This window comes from Eschrichtius robustus, chromosome 13 (assembly GCF_028021215.1).
Source record: "Eschrichtius robustus isolate mEscRob2 chromosome 13, mEscRob2.pri, whole genome shotgun sequence".
In the NCBI taxonomy this organism is placed as follows: Eukaryota; Metazoa; Chordata; class Mammalia; order Artiodactyla; family Eschrichtiidae; genus Eschrichtius; species Eschrichtius robustus.
This window is the reverse complement of record NC_090836.1, coordinates 84166640-84186242: the sequence shown is the minus strand read 5'-3', so window position 1 is coordinate 84186242 and position 19603 is coordinate 84166640. Positions and strand designations below refer to the sequence as shown.

General features: G+C 40.4%; 1 protein-coding gene across 15 annotated transcripts in view; it reads left to right on the top strand.

Annotated features, from left to right (window-relative positions):
- The window catches only part of ANKS1B (ankyrin repeat and sterile alpha motif domain containing 1B), a 1169527-nt gene that overhangs the window by 847477 nt on the left and 302447 nt on the right, over positions 1–19603 (top strand). For all 15 annotated transcript variants that reach the window (XM_068562021.1, XM_068562020.1, XM_068562019.1 and 12 more), the window contains one exon: positions 14688–14840. In XM_068562021.1, the coding sequence (XP_068418122.1) occupies positions 14688–14840 (153 nt within the window). The remainder of the gene's footprint in view (positions 1–14687; positions 14841–19603) is intronic.

The window sequence follows — 19603 nt, the reverse complement described above, 5'->3', positions numbered from 1 at the left end:
TAGATATAAAAGAGGTTCTCAAGAATTCCAGGCAGGGCTTCAAAATGAGGTTACACTTCTCTGCATATTCTAGACCTTACTGAAATTTTTCCTAATGATTCATTCTGGGTCTCTCAAGTCATATGTGCACCATTAACCAGACCACTTGCTGACTGGCATCTGCCCTTCTCTGCCTCTCTAGCTTATTGTGGTTGATGGCTCCTGTCACCAAAGCTTGAAACAGTGCCACCAGAACTTACCAAAAGTGCTCTCAGTGTTGTTAATACCCACTGAGTGTACCAAATCTCTACTAATGACTGCCAAAGGCTGCTTCAGAGCTTGCAGGTGCCCAATGAGGCAAAGGTACTAATGTCTGTGCTACTGGCTACAGTGCCCAGTATCTTCCCATCAAGGGCACTTTTGCCACTGCCAACTGACTGTTCTGCCAATGTCACTGCAGCCTGCCAGTGTGGGCACCATCACCAACTGCTGGTGCCCAATGTTCAGGGCACTAATATCTGTGATATGGCACCATACCTGCTTGCTGATGAAGTTGCTGGTGCCAATTCTGCTGATTCCTTTTGTTCCCAAGTCCCAGAAATGTTTTGTGATATAGATTTTGTATTGAAGCTTTTTCTTCTTAAGCCATGGTCCATGGGAGCTAAGCCAGGGCCCATTAAGAGTGCCAGATCCTGAAATCCATGCATAATCACCCATCTCCTCGAACATGTGTCTCTTGTTCTATTAATCAAATACATATGCCTTGGCCACCTTCTTTAAGCAGAAGAGTATTTTGAGGATGCTGGGTTGCTCATTGAAAACAGACCCATGCAAGACCAACCCTGCCATATGTATTCCACGTATATATTCTATATATCCCCATGCTTGACAGATGAACACAGTGCTGTTCAAGCTGAGATCCATGCCACACAGATGCAGCCATCAACCTGACAGATTCCCATTCCACGTCAGAGAACAAGGAACACTTTATTTTGTGTTTCAGGAAATCATCTGGAATCTGACCATTTCTTACCACCTCTCCTCTAGCACCCTGTCCAAGCCACTAGCCCTGTTTCTCCTGAGTTGCTTCCAGAGCCTCTGAACAGGCCTCTCTGCTCCTACCCTTGCTTCCCTATACACTATTCTCAACACAGCAGCCAGAGTGATTCTGCTTAAATATAAGCCAAATCATGTCACTGCTCTGTGCAAATTCTTGCACTGGCTCCCTGTTTCCCACAGAATGAAAGCCAAAATCCTTACAAGACCTTCAAAGCTTTACCTTATCTGGCCTCTGATTACCTCTCTGACCTGTTCCCTGCCTCTCTCTGCCTGCACAAGCTGCTTCAACCCCACTGGTTTCCTTGTTATTCCTTGAATGGACACCAGGCTCACTCCTTCCTGAGAGCCTTTGCTCTACCTATTCCCTCTATTTGGAATCCTCTCCCCCTAGTTGCCAACAAAGCAAATTTGCCCTCTTTAAATCTTTGTTCAAGTCTTGCTTTCTGAATAAGATGTCCCCTAACCACCCTATTGAATACCACATTTTCTCCTGTCCCCACAGAACCTCCAGCACTCCCAATCCTCCTCTTGTACTTTCTCTTGTCACAGCAATTATCACTTTCTGACATAATTTCCCTATTTATTATACTATTTATTATGTTAATTATTTTCTGTCTCCCCAGTTAGAATGTAAACTCCACAATGGCTGACACCTTTATATGTTTTATTCACTGATGCATCCAGAACAGGGCCTAGAATATAGTAGACATGCCCTATATATTTGTTGAGTGAATGAGTGAATGAATGAATGAGTAGATGGGTGGATGATTGGATGGATGGATGGATGGATGGATGGATGGATGGACAGATGGATAGATGGATGGGTTGTAGGTCCTCAATTTTGTAACTCTTATACTAATTTTTTGCCACTATTTGTATATCTTTTATACTTCCCTACCCAAGCAGAACATAAGTTATTCATTTGTATACTGCTGACTTTGGTTTTATGGTACATTTATCTGTTTGAAGTACTTCAGTGGGTGATGTTATTATGCACATACCTAGAGGCTTTGAGAAAGGGCATGGTTTTTAAATATCAAATAAATAGAATTGGTATTCAGAACATTCATTATCTTCTGAAGACTCAAGTTTGGGAAATTTTTTTTTAGTTGAGACTAATAACTTACAAACAATTTTCCGGACTGATAGTAGCATTTAAAATTTCTGTTATAAGAGCAAGGCAGTGTGCTACATAACCAGTGCACTACATAAGCATTGTAGCTACATGAATGTCAGAAAACATGTACTGTCAGAGGTAACAAAAAAAAAGGGATCCTTTGTCTTTTTCTAAATATAGTTCATATCAGTGGTGGAGCTTGAAAATGTGAATGATGGTGAGCGTTGTTCAGCACCTTATTCTAGTTGCAATAAATCCGCTTCATCTTTAATCTGAGCCCTTGTTTCATAAAAGAGATTTGCAACAAGGAAATAAAACAAATAGTGATATTTAACAGAGGGCTCTAGGGTCAATATGATCTCAACAAGGATTTTAGAAACGAAAAGATGGCAAAAGCATGTACTTTTATTGAATTTTTTAAAACACACCTTTTACCAAAAGCTTCAGAGAGAAGTACAATAAAATCATTCAACCCCAGTGTTTATATGTGTACTGCGTAGTGGCTCTACCTATCGGTCCTTTCATCCACATCCCCACAGATCTTACCTGGCAGGTAACTGCCAGGTTCTCAGGTGATGCTCCAGAGACCAGTTACTCTGTGTGTACATAGAACAAGCCTGATGGGCAGTCTGCTCACACTGTTTGCAAAGCGATAAAGAGATTGTTTTATGGTTGTTACTGTTGTTATGGTCATTGTTTTTCCTACCACAGTTTATAGAACTTGTCTGTTTTGGCAGCTTCACTCCTTTAACTTGTGGTCAGTCCAGTGCCTTTTATCAAAGGGTTAATCCCTAACCCTGATGGCTAGAGGGTTGACTAGTCTGGCTAGTGCTTCTATTTTGATCACCAATCAACCATACTGTGCTATTGGAAGTTGATCACCATGTGTCTTAAAAACATTTCTTATCTATGCACTATTTGTCCATTACTTCACTTCACAGTCTAAGACTTGTCAAAATAAGGGATACCTCAGGCCCTCTCACGGCTAGACCTTAGTTTATTTCTTTTATTCATGAAATAGAAATCACAGGGCATTAAGAGATAGTACCCAGTCCAAAGCGCTTCACTTTCCCTTTATTCCCCCAAAATGTAGTGCCAAGTAATATCCAGGTATCACCTCTTCATGCTCCTGCCCTATTCCTAAAGCTGGGAGTCTTCAATTGTCTAAACACTCAAGGACGCAAAGTCGGCAAGGCTCAGTTGGTGGTGGGAAAAATTAGAGAGGTTACTATTATCTGCAATTTGTAAGTCCATAGTGACATCCAAATATAACTCACTTACCTCTGAGGGTTTAAGTTTCTCCCCATTCTTTTACAGAAATTGTCTCCATAAGAGAGTCTAATTGCAGGCAAAGGGGCTTCAAGCAACAGATTCGTCTATGTTACGTGTCTCCCTCCCTTGCTGCGTATATACAACAAGAGGCTTTATCACATTGTGCTTCCTAACAATAGTCACGGTGTATTAATCCTTTCAGTTCCACAGAAGGAATATCATTACATGGAGCACCCAGAGTCTCAGACTCCATAAAGGGCATTTTCCCAGAGATCACCTAAAACCCCTCACAAATGAGATAATGTGTATGAAATCCCTTTGGGCTCTTTAAAGTCTCATATGATTGTTAGGTGGTGTCATCAGTACTCTTATCCATTTCGTAGACATCTCTCCCAGCAAAGTTACACTGCAATAGCGCTTAAATGGTGATGAATAGACTTTTTCTGGGGCTCCGTGGTCAGTGGATCTGCCTTTCTCTTTCACGTTCAATCAGTCTTTTAAGAGCCACTGATGAACAGCACGGAGATGTCTAAGCCCAGGTCTCAGAGCCTGTGGGAGATCTGATCCTTGCGATACTTGATAGACCTGCTTTTGGACGTGGCAGCACGCTGTCTGCTAGCACTGTTTATCCTGGTTTATTCTCAGGGCTGCTGTTAGTCGAGGTCTTGGGTAGCAGCAGGACAGAGCAGAAGAGGCTAGAACAAGGAGCAGGAATAGAGGGACATACCCGACGATGTCAGCTGTCTGTATTACAAAACTCCTATCAGGGAGTCTGAGGGCACAAAGTACATCCAGGTAGAAGAGAGGAGCCATGGTCCATTGCAGCTTCATAGGCAAGTTTAAGTACCTGAGCCTGGCACATCGAGGCTGTTTTACCAGTACGTTTATAATAAATGGTAGTCAGGTTTGTGTGTATCCGGGGAGCAGCATGCCACCCGGAAGGCTGCCCTTGCCCACATGAGGACCTTTATGAGTGCTCTCACCAAGTCCAAGCCAGGTAGCTTCTGTTAACACAGAAATTATTAACCCCAAAGTTATCTCTAACTATGCCTCTCATGCTATAATTTCTAAGAAAGGCAAGCAAAAATCGCCAGAGCAAAAGGCAAGCCCTCTACCCCACCCCAATCTCCACTGCACTCTTGGACTCTTACTCCTTTGTGTGTCTGACCTTCCTCAGCCCTGAATCCTCATTTGCCACTCCTTTCCATGCCTTTTCCTTGTAATTTCTAAAAACTCCCTCTCCCTCCTTCTCTTCCCATACAAACTCCTCAGCAGAATCATTTAGATTGCACTTTCTATGTCCTCATCTCTAACTCACACCTCAACCCAGCACAGACTAGCTTCTGGGTTCTTCTTAGTAAGGTGCAGAGACCTATTTGCCAGACGCCATGAGCGCTTCTCCCTCCTCTTCTCAGCAGACCTCTGCAGATTCCAGCACTGCTGCCCACAGACTCCTTGCAACTTTTGTTCCCTCACTTCTCTTGTTGTCTTGACTATTCCCTTTTTTGTCTCCTGAATATAATTCTTATCCTTCACTTTGAAAACGTTGATTCTCCTCAGGCCACTTCTCTTCTCATACTATCAATACATACCCTCTTCAGTCCCATCCATGTAGGATTTCAGCTCCCCCATGTGATAAAAATAACTAAGATTTATCAAGTGCTTCTTCGTGCTGAGCACTGGGCTAAACTCTACTTGCATTATTTCACTGAGTGCCTGTGACAACCCTCAGAGGTAGACGTTCTTTCTCTCTCTCACATTACTAATTAGAAAATGGACGCTTAGGAAGGTTGAGTAGTTTACTCAAGGTCATACAGCTAATGAGTGGAAGAGCCAAGACTCCCCCTTGTGCTGCTGCTGCTGCCCAAGGTTATATGTCCCCTCAGACTTCTCCCCCAAATTTAACGTGCTATTCCCCAACATCTTTAATTTCTCATGTCTCAAAATTATTTGTGTATTTCCTTCTATTTTCTTTTCTTTCTCAGCTGGTAATACCACCATGTACCCAGGTGTCAAAGCTAGAAACTTGAGGTTTTCTACATTTCCCCCTCTTATCCCTTGCATAGTTGTCACAAAGGGATGGTGGCATGATTGACAGAAAGATACCAACAAAGGCAGTTAAAAGAAATGAAGTTTCTTTTAATGGCAACAGATATGAAAACTCATGGCTTCACAAAACAAAAGACAATGCAACATACTGTCAAATGGAAATACAGGCTTCCTTTAAATGTTCTACGTGAAGTTGCCTTATTTAATTTTTAATTCTGTTTTTATTAAAGGCTAAGCCACTAAAATAGAGACTTCCTAGTGGTTTAAAGAACAGAATGCTTATATCTCCCACGTAATTGTCTGACAGTGAGCAGTCCGGGTTTACAAGTTGACTCTGCTCTCTGCAACTGTGGAAGGACCCAGGACCTTCCATCTGTTCCTCTATCATCCTCTAAAGTATGGTCCACAGACTGACAGCATCAGCATTGCCAGGAAGCTTGTCAGCAATGCAGAATCTCAGAGTCTCCCTTCAACCTATTGAATTAGAATCTGCAGGTTAAGATCTCCCACATGATTCTCATGTACATTAAGGTTAGAGAAGCATTTCCCAAACTCTAGAGTATTGTTTTGCCCATGTGGACGAAGCTGGGCTGCAGCCACGGATGTTTCAGCTCAAGAGTAGACAAAAAAAAAGCAGCTCTAGAGCAAAGAACCTTTTAGGTTAAAGATGACCTGGAAGTTACACGCAGCACTTTCATTGGCATCCCATAGGCTCAAATGTATTCTCATGGAAGCAACCAGAAGAGAAGCTAGTGTATCTCGAATCTAGTTAGGCAGACACGAGCTCAATTGAAGACCCATTACTATGGAAGAAGAGAGAACAGTTTTGGGTGAACAACAATGGGTCTCTGTCTCAATTTTGTAACACTTTCAGATATAAAAATATCTGCCAAATTTGTTATTGACTTTTTTGAGTTCCTTATTCTCTTGATCTAATTACCATGCCACTATCATAATGCTGGCTTCATACCTTGTTGCACTGAGAACTGTTTTTTAAATTTAATCCCAAATCTATTATAATGTAATTTCATTTTTTCTTCTTTTGTTTCCTTTTACTATCTTTATTGCCTTCCTCTTGCTATACCTTTCATCTTGTGGCTCTATCACTTTATAAGGTATTATCTTTGTCTCAGCAGATAAAGCTGGTTTCAGGCAGAGAGAATGACAGACTATATATATATATATATATATATATATACATATATATATATATATACACACATATATATATATATATACATATATATATATATATATATATATATATATATATATACATGTCCATACATATACAACAAACCCAGAATACTTCAATAAAACTAACAAATTAAAAGAAAATAAAACTGTAGTGATCATGTAATCTTGCAAAAATCTTCTAGGTCAGTGGTTTTCAAATATTTCTTTTTAAAGTAGAGAAAGCTTTCCTTCCTCTTCCTACCTGTGTAAAAGACTTAAAATATGAGCTATTCAACTGAAGTAGACCAGGCAGTTTCAGAACCTGTACTGTTCACCTGTCTTATAATTGGCCCCCTTGAAGCCCCAGGACACCACAGAGCACTGTCCTAGGGTCAGTGATCTCTGCCAGCTGTGTAGCCTGTGATGTTAACAGTGTGCCCTCTCTGAGGCCAGGTTTGCTTTAAGAGGCTCCTGGAGGAAAGTCAATACACATTTGGGCAGAATAACAAGACATCAAGAGCAACAAGGAAGATCTTTGGTAAAATGTACCAATATATCCTCATTTTTCCAGAGACTGAAGCTTTCTTCACTGCTATCTCTGATTTCTATCCCAACTTAGGTTTTCCCCAGACTTTGGGATTCAACTAGTTGAATCGTATTGCCTTGGTGTGAACCTCTGTTACAATGCCTGCTGCCTGCCCACCACTCTGCCTCTCAGATTACAGACTGTGCCTGACTCCCATTCATGCTCAGCAGTATGGCAGGCCCGGAAGCCCCTGGAGCTGTCTCTGTCTAGCCTTGTCCTGCCAGATGTGCCTGCTGGAAAAAGAGTTTAAACACTGCTAATTTGAGAAAGCAGTCACTGTGCTCTGTGTGGGTACACTCAAGGAAAGAAGTGTGGATGTCATCTGCCTTTAACCTAAATGTCCTATCTCGTCCTGTAATCTTTTTCTTTGCCTTTGGGCTTCTTTTCTCTTTACTGGATAAATAAATCTGACACTAATTTGATATTAATATACAAATTATAGAATTGTAAGACTTAGGAACTAAAAAGGAACTTTGAGATCATTGATCTAACACCCTTATTTTATAGATGAGAACACTGAAGCTTAGAGATGTGAAGTAACTTGCCCATAGTTACACAGCTAGTTAATAGTAGAGTCAAGATGGCCAGGCTACAGAAACAAAGCCCAGTGCATTTTGTGATACAGCATACTACCTGGAATTGGTCCTTGGTATTTAATAGTTTTAAATAGTTGTAAATATTACTGTTAGACCATAAAAAGAGCCCTCATTTTCATAATATGTAGTAAAAAATACAAATCTCCCCCACAAATGGACGCCATACCACTAAAATTAATTTGTCATTTTATCTTCATGTGTTCATTAAATCACTTAATTTAATAAACATTTAGCAAATGCCTGCCATATGTGAGATGCTCTGCTGGGCATGTGAGAGACTACAAAAGTGGCTAAGAGCTTATTTCATCACCAAGAGGTTGACAGTCTAAAGAAGAAGACAGACATTCACCTCTCTAACTATAATAGAAATCGGACTTTAATAGAGCTATAATAGAATTTTATGCAAATTACTACAGAAACCTAGCAGAAGGTATGATTAGTTTTGACTTGGGAGTAAGGGTAGCTTTGGAGAAGGCGTCACAAAAGAGATGGCATTTGAACAGGACCTTTTAAGAATGGAAAGAATTTCAACAGAGAACAGGGGGAAAATAGCATCCCTGGAAGAGAGAATAGCATGAGCAAAAGTATGGAAGTTTACTAGAAATACAGTGGATTATGCCCCAACAATCATACTCATAAAATAAAGAATTACTTAGTTTAGGATTAGTGAGAATGCAGTACATAGATGTTTACTAGATGACAGTCACCTAACTTGGGTAGGATGTTGATGTTAACTTAGCTTCCCTAGTCTTTCTCAGTCTCATGTAGATGCATTTGCTGGTGGATTCATAAAGAGTTTGGAATATTTTATGTGTCAGCTTGGTTAGGCCACAGTACCCAGATATTTGGTCAAACACCAGTCTAGACGTCACTGTGAAGGTATATTTTTAGATGAACTTAACATTTCAATCAGTTAGACTTTGAGTAAAGCAGATTACCCTTCATAATGTGGATGGACTTATCCAATCAGAGAAAAAGACTGAGGTCCTCCAAAGAAGACAAAGGAATTCTGCCTCCAGACTGCCTTCAGGTTTGAGCTGCAACATTAGTTCTTCCCTGAGTCTCCAGCCTGCGCTGCACATTTCACACTTGCCAGGTTTGGGGCTTCTGCATGTGTATATACACAGCCTATTGATTCTATTTCTCTGGAGAACCCAGACTAATGCAAATACCAAGGGTTTTGAAATAAAAGAGTGACTCTATTAGTCAGTTTTCCCCTATATGTCAAAATATCAGTGGTTTATAGAAACAAAATATAGGTATATATATTTATTTTCCTAACTCATGAGTCCACGGGTCAGCTGTGGTTCAGCTAACTTCAGCTGGACTCACCTGAGCTCCAGCGAGCTGGGGTAGACTCCAAGCTTCGGGCTAGATTTAGGTTTGCTCCACAAGTCTTCATCTTTCTCCTAGGACCAGCAGTTATGCAACTAGTCAACAATTGTTTTTCTTGTAATAGAGCATAGGACTCAAAAGGATGAGTAGATCACAGGAGTGCAGAGGCCTCATCTATAAACCACCACACTGATACTTCTGCCTGTTCCACTGGCCAAGCAAGTACATGACCAACATCAATGGGATGTAGAAGTAACTCCAGCCACATCAGGGTTCAATATAGATCCCTCAGCAAAGGGCACAGAGGCATAATTCTAATCCAGGAAGAGAGTGAAGAATTGAGACCAACAATTCAATCGACTTGAGGGACCTTGTTAGATATATTTCTGAAAAATAACTGTCAGCTGTGGGAAGGGGGAGTATAAAGATGCTAGCAGTCATAAACTCTTTCTAAAACAAAGTAGAAAAGACAAGGAGTGAGGGAAGTTGGGAGGGGTGAGAGAGGAAAGAAGAGTTTTGATTGGAAGTTGAAAAGAGTAGCAGCCAAAGGACTCAACATTGTACAGTTTCAAAATAAGCATGGGCCTAATTTAGGGCACTGGGGAGGGAAGGGAACTAAGAGTTACTGAAGACATATGGATTCAAAACACTGCACTAGTTCACATACCCTATGTCATATGATCCTTACAATACTGCAGTAGATATTATTGTCAGATTCCAAAGTCCATTTTGGAAGAAAGGAGCTGAATTGAGAGACATTTTGGAAATCAAATATATAAGACTTGTTGGCCTAATTAGATATGATGGTAAAACAGAATGGGGAAAGCTAGCTGGCTCCTAAGCATCTAGGGGGGCAATAGTGTGATGCTTCCCCATTAACTTAGTTGGGAAACACAAAAGGAGGGCCAGTTTGTGAGCTGAAGGAGATATATTTTTGGCTTGTGTTGGTGATACTATAGGACATCTATGTGAGATATTTTACAAATAGTTGGAAATTTGTATCTCAGAGCTCAAGAAGCCAATCCTGGAGAAACACTCCAGAAATAAAGGCAAAAAGCATGGAAAATGATATTAGCAAAGAAATGAATGTGTCTTGCACACACAGTTCATGTTCATGGAATGCTTAGCAAATTAACATACTGTTTAGACATACTCATGTGTCTAATCATATGTATTAGTTTACATATAGCAAGTAGTGTGAAATTAGGTTGAAAAGATGAGTTTGTACCTGATCTCAGTTGTCCTAGGATGCTGGAATAGGACATTTGGGCTTTTATCAAGAAAGAACCACTATAGGTTTTTGTGCAAGGGTTGACTTAAAGAGCCTGGCTTTTTGGAAGACTGATGTAGCATCATGGTATAAGCTGGACCAAAGGTAGGAGGCCAAGTGGAAGGCTATTGCATTAGTTTTTATAAGCACCAACAAGAACCTAAACAGAGTAGTGGCAGGAAGAACAGAAATGAAGGAACAGATGGAAGAATTGCTTTGAGGGAAATTGCTGTGCAGCGCAGTAACCATTCTGCATACCGTTAAATACGTGTCAAGTTAGTTTTGTAACTTCACTTGGCGCTAATGGTTTCCTGTCTTCAGGTATGCAGAGCCTTCATAATTTATTGTTCATCTGTTCACATATTTTTTAAATAAGGGTTATAATTTCTATGAGGGAGAGACTATAACTTGTTTGCTTCTGTACTGTTCCACAACATTTATCAGAATAGGCACTGGCTAAATGTTTAACAAATGAGCAGCTGGGTGGATGCTGCCCCTGCACATGTCAGTGTACCCATTCCTAGACTCTCTTCACGCTTGCTCTCTACCCTGCCCCCGTCTCTCATCTTTCCACCAAATATTTCCCTCCCTCTCACCTCCTTAAGGTTGGTCTGGGAGAACTTGCCTCACAGGAGGAACCAGACTTCTGAGCAGTCTGCAGAAACTGATGTGACATTTTTTTTCCAATCCTGCCTTCAACCAAGCTCAATTGATTCTCTCGTTACTATTTTTAATGTTATCTCAGACATATCCAGTAGCTTTCCAGTTACGTAAAATATTGAAAATTCAGTTCCTATCCATGTAAGCCTCCAGTTTTATTTTCTCCCCCAACCCCTACGCCAGTTTAGGCTTCCCCCAAGGGACTGGTACCTCTCTCTTTTCTGATTCTAAATTCCCTAGTGCTAGAGAAGGAGAGATTGGGGGGAAGGCATACTTCCTTATACTTGACTGGGTTTGGTTTGCAGAGCTCTGGTGAGTTTGCTGTCATTGCTCTTTGGCTAAAGCTGATCATCAACAACCTCTGTGTGGCAGGTGGCCACTGGGTGCTCTCTCAAAGGAATGGAGTGTGAATGCTTGGGGTGACCTATGGGGACCCTACTGCACAGTTCTCTGGTATGGGACATCTGACTCTACCCCAGCTTGATTCATCAAGATTGTCTAAGCTCGTCCCCAGTATCCAGTGCTGGGCTGATCAGCTTCTTGGATGGCTAACAGCAAGACTTCCCTGCCAGGATATTAATTTCAAAGCTAATGAGTCTCTCTTCCTTCCTTCTTCCCCTTTCTCCAGTTATTTCCTTGTGTCAACTGGGGCAGCCAGGGAGTTTCCTAAGGCTGGGGTGATTATTCAGGGTAGCAGAGTTGGTTCAACCACCTCTTAATAAGTCCTGGAGAATGCCCCTGGCCCCAATATTTTTGTAATTCTCTGTAGAATATGAAAGTATTTAATACCTTTGAGCCTCTGCTTTGGGTCCTAGTTGCCAATTTTACACATATATATAGTATCCGGTTATTTGTAACTGCTGCTAAAGCTTCTTTTATTTTTTTTTGATTTTTTATTAAAAAAAATTTATTTTTTACGATTTTCAAAATTTGATTTTTTTTATTAACATCTTTATTGAAGTATAATTGCTTTACAATGGTGTGTTAGTTTCTGCTTTATAACAAAGTGAATCAGTTATACATATACATATGTTCCCATATCTCTTCCCTCTTGCATCTCCCTCCCTCCCACCCTCCCTATCCCACCCCTCTAGGTGGTCACAGAGCACCGAGCTGATCTCCCTGTGCTATGCGGCTGCTTCCCACTAGCTTTCTATTTTACATTTGGTAGTGTATATATGTCCATGACACTCTCTCACCCTGTCACATCTCACCCCTCCCCCTCCCCATATCCTCAAGTCCATTCTCTAGTAGGTCTGTGTCTTTATTCCCATCTTGCCACTAGGTTCTTCATGACCCTTTTTTTTTTTTTTTTCCTTAGATTCCATATATATGTCTTAGCATACTCTATTTGTAAAACTTCATTTTGCAACTCCTGAGGTGTCATTTACATTTGTAACTACTGTGTAATAAACACTGAGTTAAGTGTTATGTGAACAAACATTTGATGAGTAACTAAAATGAGTCAGTCAATGTAAGAATGAAATACAAAAGTCTGATGTAGTTCAGACCCCAATGCAAAATAATGAATTACATGGCAATATTAAAAGAGAGGACATTTCAACCTCAAAATGGAAAATGGATTGGAGAGTGGAGCAATAGGAAAGAGAAAAGGAGAAAAGAGAACTTAAAAATGAAGGAGTAAATACCATCCCAGAAGAAGAAAAGAGAGAAAAAAAAAGGTAGAAGAGATACTTGAAAATATAATTGCCTTGACCTTTGATTGATCATGGCTAGGAAAAATAAAACAGCTACAGATGACATTTTGGGGACATTTGGGGAATGTTAATATGGACTATATATTAGGTAACGTAACTTTATGAATGTTAGATTTATTGAGGGTGATGATACTGTGACTGTGTAGGAGAATGTCCTTGTTCTTGGGAGATGCTCCTGGAGTATCGGGATGAAGTTTCATGATGTCCGCAAATGGTTCAGGAGAAATGTCTTTCCAATGGTTCACCTAAAATTTAAAAAATAAGTGTTGTGTGCATGTGAATGAGTGAGTGGGTATAGAGTGAAAGGCAAAAGCCAAATATAGTAACATTTGGTGAATCGAGATCCCAGGTATTCTGGAAGACATGGCAATGTACCACCTGTAACTCCCTTCAAGGAAGGACTTGCCCAGCATCAGGGAGAGTAGTCAGCAGACAGCCTCCAGCCGTCAGCATCTTCAGGGTCTGCCTCTACGGCAGAGAGCCCTCACCAGAGCACGCTACTCCCAGGCAGCATCATCCAGTGACAGAGAGGCAGATCACAAAGGCCCGTTCATATCTGCCCTGCCTGGGACACTCTACTAGCCTAAACTGTGCCAGAGCTCCCCAGATGGTTCACAGAGGTGCCATCAAGCCCCACCACAGTTCGACCCCTCTCCTGCCCAGCCCTGCTTCCTCACCCCTCCTTCCGCAGATGTTGATCCCTAATAAACACTTTGCCCCCCCTCCAAAAAAAAGGAGTAAGGAGAATCTCAAAAATGAGAACACTGCATAGTGGCAGAAAGCCTAACATGTTTGAGATTAAAATCTGAATCCCTGATGCCCAGACTAATCTTTTCTCTGCTCACAAATCAGAATCATATAGATTTCCGTTAATATTTATCTCCTTGAATCTGAAGGAAGAGGAAAATCTATGTTGTATTTTGCCCAGTTTTGCTGTTCCCATCATGAATTTCACTGAAGGATCACATCAAGTTGATGAGGTGCCAGCTGTCCTTAATAACTGAAGTATTAGATGTTATGGTATGGCATGCAAAGCAGCACAAGTCTTAGAAGTGAGTTACTTCAAAAACCAAGAACTGCAAATTCAACTAAAATTTCAAATAAAAACCAAAAGACTAGAATAATCCATACAAAATTTTAATGCCAGAAGTTTCTCTTGCTTAAATTACTTTGACACTCAAATTTAAACTCAGAAACATTATGTTGCTGTCACACTTCTTTGTTCTCCTAAAGTAAAAAAATAAATCTTTATATAGCTGACAAAAAATAGGAACCTGTCTGCCAGCGAATTCTCTATTCTTGTCTAACATACTGTAGAGTCTATGTAGAACACATGGTCCTTAAACACCCAAAAGCCTCTTCTTTACTGGCTTACCACAGCAGTATGTTTCTCCAGCATGTTTGCACTACCTACATGTCTTGCATAAGCATGAATTCCTTTGGATGTTTAAGTCATGCAGTATTTTCACATGCTTTGATGTTGTGCATATGAGAATTATCATCTACATTTTGGGAGTTCAGTTCCCTGTGCCTTCAGCACTGAATTTAAAACTGCTCGACTGACATCATTTTAAATTCCGTCCAACAGAATGCCAATAATGTCTGCAACAGAAGTTTGACATATTTAGTTCTCTCAAATATGGAGCTGATTTAGCAGCTAAATTGGAAATTTCTGGGTGCATTTTTGAAAACTAATTCAGCGTGAAATTATTAATAATTTAGAATTGTGCATAAAGTATTTTGGGTTTACTTATTTTCTTATCCAGAAAGATCTGTTGCTTCATATCAGATAAATTTCCAAGATGCATTCTGCTGTTGGAACACAAAGTAAACAGCTTAAATTAATCGTAACGTGATTTTCTAATTACAGATGAGACCCATTGGCCATGATGGCTACCATCCCACGTCTGTTGCTGAGTGGCTGGATTCCATCGAACTAGGTGACTACACCAAAGCCTTTCTGATTAATGGCTATACATCGATGGACCTGTTGAAAAAAATCTGGGAGGTTGAACTTATTAATGTAAGTTGGTCTCTTAAAGACACCTTAACGATTCAACACTTGATAATTCCTACCATAGGTGGGTAATTTTTTCTTTCTTTGTGACTCTTTGGACATCCCACAAGGATTTACAGGTATGCCTTCTGTTTTGAATATATGTCTCTCTGATTCTAGTCAAGCTCTACAATGATTGTCTTTTGAAGTTTTGGTGTGGGAACTAAGAGGACTCTCAGGGTGTTTTACATTATCTCAGAAAAACTTCCAAGCAGCTTCGGGCTTTCCATTTTAGGAAATTTTGTCACTTTAGGATATGAACATGATAACAAATAGGCTCCCATTCTATTCTTTGCTCTTATGCATTTTTAAAGATTAAAGTCATCATTTTTAGTTTTTTATCTCTGTTATGTTTCCTTGTCTCTTTTCCTTAACTGCATATATAAACCCCAAACTTGAAGGGACTTTTTTCTTATTTTATAAGCTGCTGTAATATCAACATTTTATTTTCCAGGGCTTATACCTAATCTTAAATTGTTTGTTTTATTCATACACTTGGCATAGATTTTCTATAAAAACTGGCCAATATATGTTGCCATGTATTCGAGCCCAAAGAGATCAACCAAATCTGTTTAACTGCTTTTTTTCTTTATAAATTTATTTTTTTTATTTATTTTATTTTTGGCTGCGTTGGGTCCCCGTTGCTGCGTGCGGGCTCTCTCCAGTTGCAGCAAGCGGGGGCCACTCCTCTCTGCAGCACATGGGCCTCTCACTGCGGTGGCCTCTCCCGTTGCGGAGCACGGGCTCTAGGCACGCGGGCTTCAGTAGTTGTGGCTCGCAGGCTCAGTAGTTGTGGCTCGCCGGCTCTAGAGCACAGGCTCAGTAGTTGTGGCACACGGGCCCAGTTGCCCCAAGGCATGTGGTATCTTCCCGGACCAGGGCCCGAACCCGTGTCGCCTGCATTGGCAGGCGGATTCTTAACCACGGTGCCACCAGGGAAGCCCTGTTTAACTGATTTTGATACTGATCATTTTCTCATTTTATTTTTACTGCTCTTTTATTTCTAATGGCATAAAGGAATGAAAGAGATGAAAAGATAGCATAATTATCATGCCTTCATATTTTATTTGGTATCATGAACATTTCTTTTCAAAAGTGAGAAATCATTTAATCTTTCAGAGAATTTCTTAGACTTAAGTTTTATATTCTAGTAACTGGAAAAAAAGCATTCATAAACTGAAAGACAAAGCAAATACATTTCTGCTGGTTCAAAAGCACTCTGTTCTAGTCTTTATGACATTTTCTCTCCAAAAGTCCGGTCTCTATGTACTGAATGTCATTAATTATTTTAAATTATGGTTAATTAGTAGTAACTAATTATTCTTTGCTTTAGAAGTCTGTCTTAAAAATAATATCTTTTCTGGAACATCTATAAAAACTTTAATCTAAAAATCACTTTAAATGGACAAATTCTTGGCTTCTTCTTCTAATTTGCCATCAGCTACTCTTAGCTTTCTGTTCCTATCCTTTCACAAAAGCTTTCATTACTTCAGAAGGAACTCACTATCTCACTAAAAGCCTCTGATTAATTTTGTTGGTAGTCTGAGTGGAAGCAACTGAAACTGTATTGCTTTTTAGTTGCATCAAGGAGATTTTAGTTTTCCACTGAGAACTCGACACTCATTTTATGGCTACTCTTAGCCATTTATTAAAGGGGGATCTTCCACAAATCAAACATGCTTCCAGCTAAGTTGCTTTCTAGTCAATGATAAATATCTCTATGTAACAGCTGAATAATATCGCTCCCCACTGAAGAATGAATACTTTGGATAGATAGCACATGAGTCACTCACTTAACTTGCATTAGCAGTAATCCCTCATTGAAAAGAACAGATTCCAATGGAACTATATTATAAAAGGTTTTCATTGAAGCAAGGATCATTAAAACAAGACTATATGTCTCTCAAAATTCAAGTACTGAGGCTAGTATTTAAGGTGTGGGCTTGGACCCACACTTTTCCCCAGTGCTATGTGTACCAGCAGCCTAGAGATGCCCGTTCAGTCACTGTGGTCAGGCCTTGTGGATGACTGCAGTGACTGCAGGGCAGTGATGCCGTAAGGCCCCATGTTTAATGCCAAGGCTCAGGGCGTTAAATCACTACCCACAGGGCTAACCAGCCTTGAGCTGGGACAGAACAATGGCCTTTCCCACCCGTACTAACTCTTTTTTGTTTGTTTGTTTTGTTTTTCAGTTTTAGAATTCCATTTGGTTCTTTTTTTTTTAACATCTTCATTGGAGTATAATTGCTTTACAATGTGTTAGTTTCTGCTGTATAACAAAGTGAATCAGCTATATGTATACATATATCCCCATATCCCCTCCCTCTTGCATCTCCCTCCCAGTTATTTGTAGTGAGGTGGATGGACCTAGAGTCTGTCCACCCATACTAACTTTTTTTTCTTTTTTTTTGGCTGCGTTGGGTCTTTGTTGCTGTACGCGGGCTTTCGCTAGTTGCAGCAAGCGGGGGCTACTCTTCGTTGTGGTGCGCGGGATTCTCATTGAGGTGGCTTCTTTTGTTGCAGAACACAGGCTCTAGGTGAGCGGGCTTCAGTAGTTGTGGTGCACGGGCTCAGTAGTTGTGGCTCGTGGGCTCTAGAGCACAGGCTCAGTAGTTGTGGCACACGGGCTTAGTTGCTCCGTGGCATGTGGGATCTTCCTGGACCAGGGCTCGAACCCGTGTCCCCTGCATTGGCAGGCGGATTCTTAACCACTGCGCCACCAGGGAAGCCCCACCCTTACTAACTCTTGAAGGTACTTTTGCTGTAATACAATCTGACTCCAATCTGGAGAGAAGTACCTGTCACAAGCATTATATCAGAATCGGAAAACATAGTCATTGTGTTTTAGGCCTTGAGGCCAAATTCCTTGGGCCTGGAGTACAACATCTGCATCTAATACCAACCCAGTATATTTTCCTTAAAGTGAACTGATGGAATTTAAAGTTTGTGATGAATTTATGGGCAAGTTCACACTCTTGAGGAGGCTTTGCAAGTCCTTTAACTCCATAAATATACTTATTATGGACAAACTATCTGTACCTTTAGACTTGGAAATCAGAGGACAAAATCTTTACGCCCTTTAGATCTGCTACAGAGTAGTTCATTTGATGGTTAAGGGCTGTTGGGTTTTCAAATGAGAGATAGGCACCATGTATACCTCCTGGCTGACGATGCTTTTGACTGGTCTCAAATTCAAGACTTTCACTTATCCCAACTAGTGAGGGAGAGTATCCAAATGTAAGATAATCTCATATATAATATATGGGCCCAGGAATTCTGTATTAAGTACCCATAATTTATTCTTTACAGCCAGGAAGGAATGTACGGTCACTTTGATTTAGAGCAAAGCCTTTTAGGACAAGTCCCATGCTGAACCCTTGTAATGAGTGGCTAGTTTTAAGGAAACCTAATGGCTCCAATAACTTCTATTCTATGTAGAGTGAAGAGAGAAGTGCAGGTGGAGGCTGTCTTTGATATAGAGGTCTGCTGAGGAGAACAGAGGACGAGAAGACTGACTGCTGATGTAATTACAAATTACTTCAGTCATTAAATCATATTGACTAAGCCTCCAATTTCATATGGTATTATTCTTGATATTAAACAACTAATAATACATTCACATTGAGTATAAATTTATTCAAAGTATTTTCATGAAGAAATGAAAACTACACAAAGTTGTGACTTGAAAAGTACAAATACATTTGAAATTGTAATCTTTCAAAAAGTCCCCAAAGATCTTTTTCTTGGTGGAGCACATTAATGCCTTTGAAAAACAAGGTTATTTGAATAACCTAATAAAGGTTTTAGTCACAAAGCTACCCAAAGTATAGGAATAGGGGAGAGTAGTGGAGATCGCACATCTTTTTTTTTTTTAACATCTTTATTGGTGTATAATTGCTTTACAATGGTGTGTTAGTTTCTGCTTTATAACAAAGTGAATCAGCTGTACGTATACATATATCCCCATATCCCCTCCCTCTTGCGTCTCCCTCCCACCCTCCCTATCCCACCCCTCTAGGTGGTCACAAAGCACCAAGCTGATCACCCTGTGCTGTGCGGCTGCTTCCCACTAGCTATCTGTTTTACATTTGGTAGTGTATATATGTCAATGCCACTCTCTCAATTCGTCCCAGCTTACCCTTCCCCCTCCCCACGTCCTCAAGTCCATTCTCTACGTCTACATCTTTATTCCTGTCCTGCCCCTAGGTTCTTCAGAACCTTTTCTTTTTTTTTTTTTTTAGATTCCATATGTATGCGTTAGCGTATGGTATTTGTTTTTCTCTTTCTGACTTACTTCACTCTGTATGACAGACTCTAGGTCCATCCACCTCACTACAAATAACTCAATTTCATTTTTTTTATGGCTGAGTAATATTCCATTGTATATATGCGCCACATCTTCTTTATCCATTCATCTGTCGATGGACACTTAGGTTGCTTCCACGTCCTGGCTATTGTAAATAGAGCTGCAATGAACATTGTGGTACATGACTCTTTTTGAATTATGGTTTTCTCCAGATACATGTCCAGGAATGGGATTGTGGGGTCGTATGGTAGTTCTATTTTTAGTTTTTTAAGGAACCTCCATACTGTTCTCCATAGTGGCTGTATCAATTTACATTCCCACCAACAGTGCAAGAGGGTTCCCTTTTCTCCACACCCTCTCCAGCAGTTATTGTTTGTAGATTTTTTGATGATGGCCATTCTGACCGGTGTGAGGTGATAACCTC